Source organism: Cupressus sempervirens, chromosome 9, assembly GCF_028749045.1.
Source record: "Cupressus sempervirens isolate cs-2001-9-10 chromosome 9, ASM2874904v1, whole genome shotgun sequence".
Lineage (NCBI taxonomy): Eukaryota > Viridiplantae > Streptophyta > Pinopsida > Cupressales > Cupressaceae > Cupressus > Cupressus sempervirens.
The window spans coordinates 787,508,552-787,523,772 of record NC_143126.1 but is presented as its reverse complement, the minus strand read 5'-3'; the positions used below and the strand labels follow the sequence as shown (position 1 = coordinate 787,523,772).

The window sequence follows — 15,221 nt, the reverse complement described above, 5'->3', positions numbered from 1 at the left end:
AAAATTACCTCTTAAAAATGATGTTTTTGGGGTAAATGTGGACCATTAATCCTAACCCTAAAAAACTAAAGTTCCTACCCAGACAATCCTAAACACACAAAATATCCAAAATAACATCCCAACTTCAATCCAAATCACTATCAAGCTTGTCATTGCATTTCTTCGCAACTAGATATTCAATTTATTATTTAAATTTTATATATGAAAATTGGTGAAATGCTGTTTCTGAGGTGGTTGAACTGCAAAACAGCAATTAGGCAATGTTTTGGAAATTTTATGCCAATTGATTAAATTTTGCTCTTAAATTGTAGGGTTGTCTAACTGCTGCTTATACTAAGTCTATATATGCAAATTGTTAACATGCTGTTTTAAAGAGTGCCTGGACTGCTGTTTTCCAAACAGAAGTTAAAAAACCCTAAAAATGGCATTTGGAAGTTTGCATTTGAAATTTATATTATAGTAAGCAAATTGATAATATGTTGTTCTTAGAGTTGCTGACTTGTTTTTACTTAAAACAGCAGTTAAACAACTGAATTGTTGTTGTATGCTGAATTGATAAAATTTTGTTCTTAAATTTAGGGTTTTCTAACTCCTGTTTTAACTAAGTTCATTGATGCAAATTGTTAATATGCTGCTTTTTTTAGTGTGGTTGAACTGCTTTTCTTCAAACAGAAATTAAAAAACCCTTAAAACAGCATTTTGGAGGTTTGTGTTTGAAATTTATATTTTACCATGCAAATTGATAAAATGTTGTTCTTAGAGTTGCTAAATTGTTGTTTTTACTTAAACAGCAGTTAAACAAGCCTAAAAATGATATTTAAAAGTTCATATTAACCTTTACTTTTATGAAAACATTTTAGGATTTAACTATAACTAACATCTATATTATTATTGATAGTCGAATGACAGTCTCACTTCGTGTATTGTGATTTACACAAAACTTGTGTATGAAAAAAAATAAAAAGATAAATCCTTGTTTTACTTCTGCACTTTGTGTGGCCTGAGGTAAGAAAAAACATATATTGTGCATGGTCCAAAATGTAAACCATATATTTACTTTCTTGCAGTGACACTAGAGTTCTAAGGTTCTCCCAGCAACACTGACAATGCAAGTCAACCTATGTAGGTTAAATCTGAGGCTCTGAGTCAACTAGTTCTATTGGAAGTGCACATCTTAAGTGCTCTTCATCATTGTGGAAAATTTGTTGATGGTCCATTTAATAAGAAGTCCCCACTAAGACAGTTTGCAACCAAAGCCTACCCTAGTGTACCAGGGCTCAATGTACTATGCAATGCCAATTTTGTGGCTTGAATTGCAAAGCAGCGTCGCGGGAGTTGATACACACCTCCATCACATCAGAGGCAAAGGTATAGAGGCATGTGACAAGTTGTCACTCAAAGGGCTAAGGGAGATGAATTGTGGGCAAGTGCTGGGTTAGCCACCCATGGTTGCTACCATGCCAATGAGGTATTCTACTAATACTTTCCAAGAGTAAAAAGTTTTGCCTTTTTCTACCTACTGAAACATAGCAAAGCCCAAGGGGAAGCCTATGGTGATGGAGATGATATATGTTCAGTAGAATTTAGAGGCAAATGACGTCATTGGCTAAAAAAAATTGCCAAAGGCTTTCATTCCATGTTGGCTCATTCTCCATTATAAGAAAGTTGTGGCTGAGGTCATTTGAGCGAGACTTTCATATGTACCAAAGTAGGAAACAAAATAAAGGAAAAGCTTAGATAAGAACTACTCCAAGACAAATTTTGAACGGAGGAAATGACAGCTGCACAAGTTACTAGTAATTGCAACATAACCATAGATGGGAGGCAAAACATTAAGTATTGTCCATTTACCAGCATCATGGTCATATGCACAAATGGCTCGGACTTAGTCAGGCTTATTAACAGCACCAAAAGGATGTCCACTACCACTTCTAAATACTTTGACATGCAATAGAGGAAGTCAGGCAAAGAATGGATAGGCCATGTTAAATATGGCCCACATGTGCAAAAGATGCAGGAAAGTTAATAAAGGTGACTTACAGACATTTTTAAATTGACTCATTATATGTGCATATCAATAATAATGCACTCAAAGACATAGGAAAAATTAAGTCAAACAAGTCATTCATGATGCTAGAGATGTTTGGATTTTTATTTGCAACTAACAAACTTCATGCACTATTTCAAACCTTCTCCGAGTTTAAACTTACAGTTTCTATATACATGGAGAGGGTGCTTAGTTTGTAGAAGGCATTGCAACTAACAGTCATGATATGAGAGTGAAATAAGTGGTGAAAAGCAAGGGAACAAAATGAATTGGTGAAGAGCAAGACTTTTTGAGATGATGTAAATAAGAATGCATCCATCATTGCTCATATATTCATAGTCACCAAAAAAGTGGATGCTAGTGCCCCTAACATTGGAGAGATGTCGTAGTGCATTGGCAATATACTTAGCCAAATGAAGGCAATAGTAAAAGAAAATGACACTACATTGCAATTCGATCAACATATTCATCCAATCATTTAGCAAAAGAGAAAGTAGCTTAACGCTCCCTTGCACATGGTTGCATGTGACTTGAATCCAAAGTTAAACATGCACAAACTTGGGCAGAGTTGTCCAATTGCAGGATGTGAGTGTGACGATTAGATTCCTAAAGAGTATTCCAAATTTGTATCATGCAAAAGATGTTCCCATCAGTTGTAGAGTGGACACAAATTGCATCCTTAGGCGAAATCTAGAAGAGGCCAAACTAGATAAAGGATATGGCACAAGAGGACACAATTATATGGTGGATTATGCATGGGTCCAAATTTGTATCATGCAAAAGATGTTTCCATCAGTTGTAGAATGGACACAAATTGCATCCTTAGGCGAAATCTAGAAGAGGCAAAACTAGATGAAGGATATGGCACAAGAGGACACAATTATATGGTGGAGTATGCATGGGTCCAATTTGACAACCACATTAGCCATTTATTCGTCATACCAAATAACTAGTTCCTATGTTGATGAGAGGAACTGATTGATTTATAGCTTCATCCACTCTATCATGTAAAACAAGGCTACTTCTAAACAAAGGATAAACAGCCAGAAGCTTGCAACAACACACTTACATACAAGGGAAGTCTCACAATTCAGTAGACTGTACAGCTGAAGGACTCAACATAGATAAGCCAGGTTGATATTGATTTGGAGAAGCTTGATCTTTAAGTGTCCAACGATTCTAGTGATGAGGAGTTTTGCACAAACTTTGCAGATGATGAGAGGCATTCAACCATTGGCTAATTGCATTTTAGTTTCGAAATTGATCATCATTTCGAACAAATATATTGATTCAAAACTTTCATTGTTCAAGTCAATGTCTTAGGAGCAAGTAATTTGAAATTTCAATTATTACTTATTTTACAAATTTTATAACCAATAATTTAATTATCATATTATATTTGCATCACAAAAACCTTTCTATCATCTTTCTATCCCCAAATGAAGGTCATTGATCCCAATATCTCAAAATCAATGTCCTTGGTCCCCTCATCTCAAGATTCTTAAGGAACAATGCCTTTATCAAGTAGAAAAGTTTTAGATGTTTGGTTTGTTTGCTTGTGACTCTTTTATTTACTAGTTTAAGCACCCCATATTGTTAGTACCATGTTGTTTGACATCATTTTTTTTATTTTCTCCATCAATGATCTTATCTTAACAATTGTTCAAATCCTGCAAAATCAGCAGCTTATTTGGCAAGTTTTGTAGAAAGTAAATATTTTTATTTCCTGTAGACAACCTATTTCAAAAAGTGGTTTTCAAATGGAAACAACTTGTTTGCATAGAATCTAGATATCAATATCTGTCTTCTTATGGAAACAACTTGATTGCATAGATATCAATATTTGTCTTCTTTTTTGACCTAGTGGGATTAGAACACGATAAATAAGCATGTATCTAAACTAGAAGTCTACCTCTGGCTAGGCAAACACAAGCAAGGGAATTGTGTCCATCAAATTCACTCAAAGGTTAAACCTGTCCCAATCATGCTTGAGTGAACTATGAAGCCTGTAGCAGCATGGACTAGGGCAAGATTGGGGAAAAGGCATGACAGATGATGTGTTGTAATATAATAACTCGATGGTAGTCAACACAAACACAGGTTCAAGGAAGAACATCCGCAAAATATAATACATGTGATTTTCTAACATGTCTTCTAAGAGCCCACAAGCTATATAAGTTGTTCAATAAAAGGAATAATAGTCGTTTAGCTCCAAAGAAGAGCAAAGAACAATAAATCGATATTTAGAAAATCAAGAAGTCTTGGCTCCAGCTTGTGAAAAATGCCGTCCACATCAGGTTATGACTTCCCATGTGGCACAACAAAGACAGAAGATATTCAAGCAGACAGACAGTCATGAAAACAGAAAGAATGTCTCTGGACTTGCAAATCCTTGGAAGTTCTGTTTTTTTTTTTTGCAATTTCGAGCAGTGAACTAAGATCTTGTTTGGTGTCTGAAGAGTGTGGATGTTTGGTGCATTAAGCATCTGTACAGTGCGCTCGTAGAACCAGCTTTTGCTTTAATGTTTTGCCATCTTAGGTTATGGACCTTTAGACTGTTTATATTTTAAAACTATACATCCATAGAGTGTGATCACATATACAGGAAGCCCAGCTTTAATTTCACCCTTAAATTCATGTTGCATTAAATGAGCATGGGTAACCTCATGCTCCTATTGTTTTTAATGAGCCTGCATGCTGCTTTGTGTATCAAAAGCCATTCAAATTTCAGATTAGATAAAGAAAATAGAATTAGTCAGTGGGAGATAGTGAATACAAACAAAACAAAGAACAATGAAATAATTATTTCTCAACTATTGTATTGAGACAAAAGCCAGAATAAAGCACCAGACAGTTCTACACAACACAACCGGTGAGTCTCATAATTTACCTATCAATAAAAATTATATCACTGAAGTAAATTTTGATGTTACTAGGTTTAGAGTGCCACTTTGCAGCTGCACATTCAACTCAATGAAATTCAAAAATGGTGCTTGACAAATAGAAACTCTTGATTCATCTAATCAATGCAAAAGATTCTTATGGTAATGCCATCCAACAAAGGCGCAGGTTATCCTCCCAATAAAATGCACCCAAAAGTCAAAATTTTCAATTTCTTTCTTCAGATCTGCGAAAACGCAGTGACTTTTTCGCAGATTTTGTATTGTTTTCTGCTATCTATCATTGAAATCAACGCAAATTCACACTGAAATTTTCGTAAAAATTTGTTGTGTTTTCGATATTTTGAAAAAAAGTCAAAGGTGCAACTTGTCGGGAGGATAGCCGCGTCCTTCAACAAACGCCTACACAGTTTACACTGTAAAGACCTAACCAGATTAGTAAAACAACTCATTCTCATGACATTTACTTCATTCATCCAAATTTATTATAAATTTTTTATTCATGAGCCAAATTAATTTATCATGATTAGCATTGGAACCAAAACCAGCAAGTGATTCATAGCTGCTTGAATTCTATGTGTTACGATTTTTTGCATTGTAGGGAAACAGTAACCAAAATGTAAAGTAATTACCGCAGATAAAAACATTAAACTAATATCTAGCAGACTATGATCTAGTTTAAAACTTTAAAGGTGGAGCAATAACATTATAAAACCTATGTTTGGAAGCTCCACCATGTGTGTTCCCTGTGCTAAAAATAAAGCCTTGTGAAAAGTCTTTAATGTTCTTTCTAAGCCAAAAGGTGGGCACTCCAAGCTTGGTGGTAGACTCCTGATATTCATCTGACTGTAGCAGGGATAAGTTACCTCTGCAGAAAATAAAGCTAAAATTGATTTTAACAATTCCAACTCTAATGTGCACTACAGTCATTCTGTGATGTACAGTCATATGAAAAAGTCTTATAATTCTATTTGACGTGATTTACTGAATTATATTCCTGACTTGAAAGCATACCAATACTTTAGAATGCTCTACAATTCCATAATCATTAATATATCCTCATAGGCAGAAAACTTTAGTTACTTATCTTTACTTTCATCCATTATGTTCGAACGAGATTTTACAGGCAGGAATCATTACTTTAATTCAATAATGCTTCAGGTTCAGGTTCATCCACTTAGCCTGATTGTACAGGAAGAAACCCTTGACTTCTTTAGCAAGTCAGATTCATCTGCTTACATAACTATTAATAATTCCCCAGTGAATTAACGTGCCTAATTTCCACTAACCCTACTTATTATCTGCCTAGCAAGCAATGACAGCAGAATATAATGTATTTACCAACCCCACCCCACCCCATATATTCATCAGCTTCCTCTGCCCACAAATCCTTGTCCTCCCCCCACCCCAGCCTCGCCTAGAATTTTATAACAAAATAAGGCACGATAATGCATATTTTTGCAAATGCACAAAATTAAAAATGAAGCAAACCAGCCAAATTTCAGGAAATTTTGAGCAATAATTTTAATAGTTTCTAGCCAGGTTTCATTCATAAAATATTTAACAAAAACAATTTTCTTTTCAACACCTTAGTTTTACCGAAAAACAAATTGATAGCGGCAAACAAATAAGACTAAGGTAGCTAACTAAAGATATTGCACAAAAAAATGAATAGCTTAAAGATAGTTTAACCAGAGAAGCTTCAAACATAATTTACTTACCAAAACATCGAAACAAACCTAAAGGCGCCCAAACAATAAAACAACTACCACAAACAAACTCTAACGAGGAGTTGTGTAGCTTGCACAAATTGTTCAACAAAACTTTGATAGCTTATACAAATTTAACTAAAACTGTTTTACTTGCCAAAAAATCAATCCACCCTTGGCTTTCCCAAACGAGAATATCAACTGTGGCTAATTATGGTAACACAGGCAATCGCATGAGGTGCAGAACAATTCTTGAGGGACTTAGACTGGTTTGTCCAAAAATGCTTTAAGCCTTTCACAAAGTCACTAGACAAAGCATAAAAAGAAACCTTTATTTCCCAAACAAAAATTGATCACAGAGAACACAAATTGAAGATGGGTGAGGTAGCTGAATCAAATTGTCAAAGAAGCGATTGAATAACTTCTACGCTGAGTATCAAAAAATATAAAACCTTCAGCAAAACAATTTTTCTGGAAAAAATCATCAAACTTGAATTACCAAATTGTAAGAATTCGTAAATCAAATGCCTCGGCCAATTCACTAGACACTAAGTTATGGGCAAGAACTCATCAAACTTTCCTGAGTTTTGGCCAAGTGCTCTCCAAAAACTTTCCAGGTAGCATAGAACCTTTTATAAAAATCTTGGTTTTTTTTTATTTATTCCATTACCGTGGATTCATACAATTTTTCAATGATTTCACTTGCTCTGCAAGAACTACATTCATTTCTTATGCTCTTTGATACAATTTTGAATGTTCTTTAATTTTATATTATGAATGTGTATTTTTCCAAAGGCCAAGCTTTACCAATTCCTATTCAAATTTTTGGTCTATCTGTCAAACAAAACCTAACTTTGCTGAACAAGAATCAAGTGCAGTCAATGAAGACGCCTTAGTGAGCTAACTCAACAGTAATAACTTCTAAAACATTAAAACTAACCCTAACTTGCCCTAAATTGATTGTGAAGAACTAACATACAGATAAGTGATGTCACTTCCTCAAAATGTTGACCAAACATTTTAAATATCTACAACCTCTATAATTTATCCTGGGAAGCTAGGCAAAGAGCCTAGAACACAACGATAAATTGTGAGCCTCTCATCTGAGAGGTCTCGGGTTCGAGTACTCAAGCTTAAAACATAATAATAATTAAAATCGAAAAATAATATAATAAATAATAAATACTCTAGGCTTCGGACATTTACCCATCAAAAAATAAAAAATAATTCCGGGAAGCTTCAACATAAGAATTTATTTGACAAAACACCAATCAATACATATCTATCGAAACATAAAATTTATAAATGAATTTCATGAAATAAAGATAACTGCAGAAGTTCACTAAAGTACAAGAGCAAAAAAAAATTCTATGCAGTTTATACAGAAAAACTCCAAAATCCATTTACGAACGAACCCATCAAGAAAGTCCTAACTTGCCCAAACAAAATATTAAATGTAGAGAATAAACTCTTAACAATCAATGAAGCAGCTAAATCAAATTGTTAAAACAAAAGCTTGAACAACTTCAATGCAACCCATCCAGAAAATATTTGAAAAAACCATTGGTGTATTCTGTTGAAAATTTAACATCAGGAGGCAAACACATCTAAGTATTATTTGAGACATTGAATTAGAATTATTAATTTATTAGTTTATCAACTTAAATATTCATCACATATAATTAATAATAGTAAAATTATCCATTAATCATCACATAAATTGAATGACAGTCAAATTATTATTATTATTATATTTATATATAATAATAAATATGATTATATTTATTAATCATTCCATCATGGCATCTGTTATCTTCCAAGGGCCATTTGAGATAACTCTCTGTCGGGCTGTATAATACCGACATGCCTCTGATTGGACATTGCATACAGCATGTTGTATCATAGTGATGTGAATTTTGAATGTCACGTCAGTTATTTCCTTTCAAACTTTTATATATATATATATATATATATATATATATCTTTGACAGGTCACAGGTGGATATAGAAAGAAATATAACAAGAATAAAATATGAGAACAGGGCCATAAGTATAAAAGTGATAAGAGAATACAATGATAATAAGTTGAAAAGGAAATATAAATATATTCAGTTAATATATATATATATCACTGATATTATAAATAACGATCTAATATTGAAATTCATATTATCAGAGATTTAAAATAAATTGTGTCTGGTCAAATTTTTAGCATATTCTAAGGGTTCAAGGACTAAAAGCATTAAAAAAAACCCTAACTTTTCCAAACTATAGATAAACTCTGTTGAATTATCACCAAAGATAAGTAACATAGCCCACTTGAGTTATCAAATGAAAACTTGACCAGTTTTAACTTTTAATGTAGCATATCTAAGAAAAATCCAAATAAAATTTACATTGCAAAACACCAGTACAAGGTTACAAACCCTAACCCTTGTCAAAACAGAAGGTTATCAGTGAAAAATAATAATAATAAAAAGTGAGGTAGTTCAGTCAAATGATTGAGCAAAAGCTAAAATAGCTCCCACACAGCTCACTTGAACTGTCAGTCAAAAAAATTTGAATAGCTTCCCCATGACACATGAATTATCAAACAAAACCTTCAGTGACTCCTATGCCGGTTATCAAGAAACGTTCCATGGTACAATTTACTTGACTAAAACATCAAACCAGCTTTAACAGACCCAGACAATAAACTGACAGCACAAAATTGATTTTTAAAAAAAAAGGAATATTTATAATCACAAAACCAAAAGCTTACTTCAAGTTGAAATAAGAATTATTGAAGCTAACTTAACTTGAAATTAGCAAGTTGTGTCCCAAATTTATAAAGATCCTATCAAACGAACGCTGGCTACACTGTTCAAGGAATTCATTGGAGACAATTGAGTGGTTTAAGGAAACAAACAATTCCTATTAACTAATGGTAATTTCAAGTTAAAGCAAGGCAGCAGTATCCCAACTTTCCACTATTTCTAGTAAACAAACACCAAATACACCAGAAACGAAGCTGATGGCAGAAAGTGATCTTTTCATTTAATCCTTGCAATCATATATCTAGAGCTAAACTCAAGTTTAGTTAAATAATCACTGCCCCAAATTTACGTTATTCTCATCAAATAAATCAGTACTTCACCGAACAAGAAATTGATTACAGGCAACTGATGTTCTAAGACAAATATCATCATAATCACGTAACTGAAGCTAACATCAAAAAGAGTACCCGTCGTTCCACAGTAATCTAATTTCTACCAAGCTAGCTAAAATTACGCCAAATAAATATAAATGAGGGTAAATGACTTTTAATTCAGTAAAACACCTTCATAATCATATAACTAGACCAACGTTTGAGTTGGAACCAGCAAGCAGCGTTCCAATTTTACATTATTTCTGCCCAACAAACCTTAACCATACCAGCTAGGAAATAGATGGCATAATACTTACTATTTAAGAAGAAATTCTTCACAATCATAAAAAGAGAGCTAACTTGAAGGAGAAATAAGCAAGCAATGTCTTCAATTTACACAATTTCTATCAGAAACCCTATTTCCACCAAACAGGATAGTGAGTGGACATAACCAAAAACAACGATCTACAAAGCCATAACCTGGCAACAAACAACGACTGGTAATCGGGCAACATAAGCAAGCTCAAAGAAACTATGTGTCTTTACTTTTAGCATAGCAACCAAACAAAATTCAAAAAATAGAATAAATCCGCCAACCTGTAGTCTCTGCACTGCTACTTCTTCCGATGCGCCCGTGATGTTCATAAACGTCTCCACATCTTTCTGCGGCGGGGTAGCCATTGGATGGGTAGCCATTGTATACTTCTGATTTTAAAATATTTATCTACGTAGACTTTTATCACAGAAACCCCAAAATTTCCTCCCAAAATCCTTGATTCCTGATAATATTAGCGGCAAGTAAAAAGAACAAGCTCATGTAAATATTTGCCTTAGTTCTTTGAGCTTCTGAAATAATCGGATTAAAATGTTCTGGCAACAAAAAGATATCTTACCAACTATTCTCATCTTGCCTTCTTAAATTCTAGGAACCACAATCCCTGTCTGGACCATAGGTGGTTACCGGTTTGTCCGGTGGGGTTTGGTGAGTGTAGCCTTGTGTCACCGGCTGGGGCAGTTGGGTGTAGCGAGGGCACGTGTGGGTAAGCAAGCGTGATACGGACTGAAGTGGCCGGTGACTTCCTCTTTCTTTTTAATTCTATTTTAAATAGAGGTGGGCAACTCGTGCATACTCTTTCTTTTTGGGTTTTAAGGCTTTATGAGATTAAAGTAAAGGAGGACTTTCAGAAAACTTGTAAGAGAAGCAATTTGTAAATGAAGTGGAGTGAGGTGTTGTAGAAGTGCTTGTGTGGGGTGCAAGCATACTAATGTGCCTAAGGTAGATTGTGTGGGAGTGGGAGAGGGCACCTTCTATGTAGGGATGAGCATGTACCATTGGTCAAAATTTAAATTGATTAAAAACAATGTTTTTTTAAGTTTTGGAATTTTTGTTTGTGAAAGGTTAGAATTATTTTTTATTTTTAAATATTATTATTTTCATTTTTAAATAATTAAGAAAATGTATTCTAGGAACTTAGTCAAAGCGGTTCAAGAGTTTTTTTGGAGCCAGGAACCTGCTTAAAGAAATCAATGCCACTTTTCTGGTTTTGATTGTTAAAGTCATAGGTGTGGAATCTTTTGAAAATTTCAGACCTATTAGTCTATGCAATTCTTTTACAAGATTTTTGTGAAGATTTTAACTAACAAAATTATCAAATTACTGTTAGAGATTTTTGCACCTCAACAGTCGGGATTTGTCCCTAGCAGACAAATCCTGGACTTTATCATTGAAGTTCGTGAAGTGATTCATTCCTTGGAGGAAAGCAAATAGGAGGGTTTTCTTCTCAAACTTGACCTTTCTAAGGCCTATGACAGGGTGGACTGGGAATTCTTGGATAAAATTTTGGAAGCTTTTGGTTTCAATGTCAAAGTGAGAAAGATTATTTCTCAACTGATTTTCACCCCCTCATTTGCGGTCATGGTTAATGGGACACCCTATGATTTCTTCAAATCTTCCAAGGGGCTTAGGCAGGGCGACTCTCTCTCACCTATCCTCTTTATAATTATGGTCGAAGGCCTGGGCAGGCTTATTCATTACAAAAGGAGCAGAGGGGGTTTAGTGGGCTTGAAACCTTCCTTTGGTCCCTTGATATTCTCCCACCAACAATTTGTGGATGACACCATTTTAAGGGGAGAGGCTTCGGCGAGAGAAGCTAGAAATGTGAAGAGCATCCTCAATACTTATTCCAAAGCCATTGGGCAACTCATCAACTAGAGTAAGAGTTCAATTTTCTTTTTCAACACCCCAATGGATAGACAAAGAAAAATTGCTAACATTTTGGGATGTAATATTGGTGTTCTTCCTTCCACTTATTTGGGACTCCCTTTGGGAGACCAAACCTCCTGACCTCTTTTGGAATAATCTCATTGACAAATTCAACAAAAAGCTTGCAGGTTGGAAAGGCATCAGTCTAAGTCAGGTAGGCAAAGTGTTGTTGATTAAATGTACTTTGCAGAACTTGCCTACTTATGGTTTAAGCCTCTTCTCTATTCCTTCAAAGGTGGTTGATACTCTGGAATCCATATAGAGGAATTTTATGTGGGTTGGTACCGATGGCAACAAGAAGTACCCTTTGGTGGCTTGGGAGAGCATCTACAGATCAAAGAAGCAAGGGGGTTGGGGATCAGGAATTTGAAACAGTTTAATATAGCCCTCCAAGAAAAACAAATTTGGAGGCTTTTCAATACCACTGGGGAAAGGAGAGATATTCTGAAGTACAAGTATGCTGCTAATATTAATTTCAGGCAATTCATTAGTATGGATCTTGACCCTAAGGGCTCTAACTTCTGGAATGATATTATGAGAACAAAGAGTTTAGCTTTTGAAAAAGCTAAATGGAAACTGGGAAATGGAAAAAACATAAATTCCTGGCATGATGACTGGCTTAGACTAGGGCCTCTATGGAACATAGAGCCATTTAACAAACGAGCTATCTATTGTATAGAAAGATATGGGAGCAAAGTGAGTAACTATAGGGTCCATCATGAATGGATTGATCTGACTGAGATATCCCCAGAGCTCAAGCCGCTGATGGACATGGTCAAGCATATACCTCTGTCCCACAACACGGATGCCATTATCTAGGGGGAGACTATGAATGACAATTATCCCATAGCCTCTAGCTATGAGATCATTCAAAACAATGGAAATGCCCCAATTTGGGCCAAAGCTTGGTATCTAGGTCTCATTCCAAAAATCAACATTTTTTTTGGATTATGCTCCAATACTGTATCCTTATAATGGACAACCTCACCAAGAGGGGGAATCTGATGCTTAATAGATGCATTATATGTAAAAATCACAGTGAGAGTGTAGATCATATCTTTATCCACTACAATTTCATTAGAATTAGCTGGTCTAATTTCCTATCTTTTTTCAATATGACCTGGTGCTTTCCTTCCAACATTTTGGGGCTCTTTGAACAATGGCACCATGGATTGCTTGGGGATGGTATCAAGGACTTGTGGAATTGGACTTTGCCCCATGCGTGTTGGGGAGTGTGGAAACAACAGAACAACAGAATTTTTAGGGAGAGGGAAACAAATGCAAAAGTTCTCTTCCACAAATGCCTTGACACTCTATTAGAAAGCTACACTAATATTAAAGGTCCTAACCCCTTTCTCAGCACAAAGGGCACGAATAATAATAAGAGGAAAGATTGCATATGGACTCTTCCACCTAAGGGATGGCATAAAACAAATTTTGATGGGGTGGCCAAAGCCAACTTGGGAAAGGCAGGAATGGGAGGCATCATCATAAATGCATATGGTAAAGGGATTGCAGTTGTTTTTGCTACTTTGGGAATAAAAACTAACCATTATGCGGAGATGATTGCGGCTCATAAAACTATCAAACTAGCTTGGGACATGGGAGTCAAAAATCTTTGGCTAGAAGGAGACTCAAAGAATATGATAAATGACTTAATAAGAAGAACGAGCCAAAGTGAACGATTACAAATATCATTGAGGAATGCATCCAACACCTTAATACCTTTGATAAAACTTATGTGTCTCATGAGTACAGGGAAGCCAATCAAGTGGCTGACAGGTTGGCCAACTGGGCAGTCAAGTATAATGAAGTGGCTAAGCAGATGGACGGGCATAATTTTTTGCTAGATATTAATGAGTTGATTAAAAGGGAAAGGATCTCATGTAGATTGGGAGTCATAAAAGGTTCATTATGATTGTTTATGAGTTATGGGAAATGTGCATAAATGTGATGTGTAAGTACGAAAGCAATCGTACTTCTCACATTAACAATATCCATCATCTTACTTTGAGCATCGATTTTGGGCATAAAGTACACGATGCAAAATGAAGTTTCGAGAAAATGACTTATGCCAACGATAATTTGGCTTCGAATAGTATCAATACTAGGAAAAAAGCTTGCAAAGAGGAAGATATCATGGTGGGGGAAAGACACAAGAGGGAAGTTGAGGATGAAGCCTAGAAGTGGCGCAAATGCTCCAAGGTATGGAGCATTTTGAAAAAAGGCGATCACAAATTTCATTGAATGGATCCGTGGATGGAAACCTTCTGTTACACAGAGCATGGTTAAGAGCTAGAATCAGGGGATTATTAAGATCAATGGGGTGGATTTCACAGTGATGGAGGATGTCATCTCTGTGGTGACTAATATTCCCATAATGGGGAAGAAGTTCTATAGAGATAGAAAGATTTTTGGGCAGGTAGTGGTTGAATTCACCAAGGATTTGGAGGAAAAGAAGGCTTTGGTGAAGAGAGGTACTTACTATATGTTGAGCACCTATGTAGAGGTTTGGGTTGAGGGTTATTATCAAGTACATTTTCCTCGACGTGAGATTCGATTGCCTCTACACCCACCATTTTGTGCTTCTCAACCATTTCAGGTATGGGGCGAAGATATCTATTCCTTTCTTCCTTTACTCGTCTATTAATGAAAATATTAAAGACTATAAGGAAAAGTACTCTAGTAACCCAACCTTCCACAAGGGGCTATGGTTGTTAATCTACGAATTTTTTAAGACTAGGTCTATGTGGAAACAAATTAAGAATAGGAAGGAGGGAAAGAAGGGCAGAGTGGACTTAGATGAGTTGCGAGAGGACTGTACACCTTCTGATACTGAGGACAACCAAGAGATGCACTTGGACTCGGAGGAGGAAGCTTCCCCACAGTATAATACTGGTAAAAAAACTATCAATACAGAGAGAAAGGAGACAAATATATTAATCGAACCTAAACAGGGTTTTGACATCTCTTTAGATAGGGACTACAATGAAAGGGCAGAGGGCATGGACATGGAGGGTGATAATGTTGAAGGGGAAGAGGAGACCTATCTCAGAGATGGTGAGGAGATTGAGAGGAAGGATGGTAAGAGAAAAACTACCGTTAAAATTCCAGCCAACAAAGAGGAGGATTGTGAGGTCAAGACCTTCAGGGGCAGGAAAAGAGAGAAAGTCAT

General features: G+C 35.5%; 1 protein-coding gene across 1 annotated transcript in view; it reads right to left on the bottom strand.

The window, feature by feature from the left end:
- Window positions 1-10,674, bottom strand: part of LOC149541078 (plant UBX domain-containing protein 8-like) — a 32,612-nt gene extending 21,938 nt beyond the window's left edge. The window contains exon 1 of the mRNA XM_089802071.1: window positions 10,381-10,674. Coding sequence (XP_089658197.1) covers window positions 10,381-10,479 — 99 coding nt within the window. The 5' untranslated portion in view covers window positions 10,480-10,674. The remainder of the gene's footprint in view (window positions 1-10,380) is intronic.
- Window positions 10,675-15,221: the final 4,547 nt, after the last annotated feature.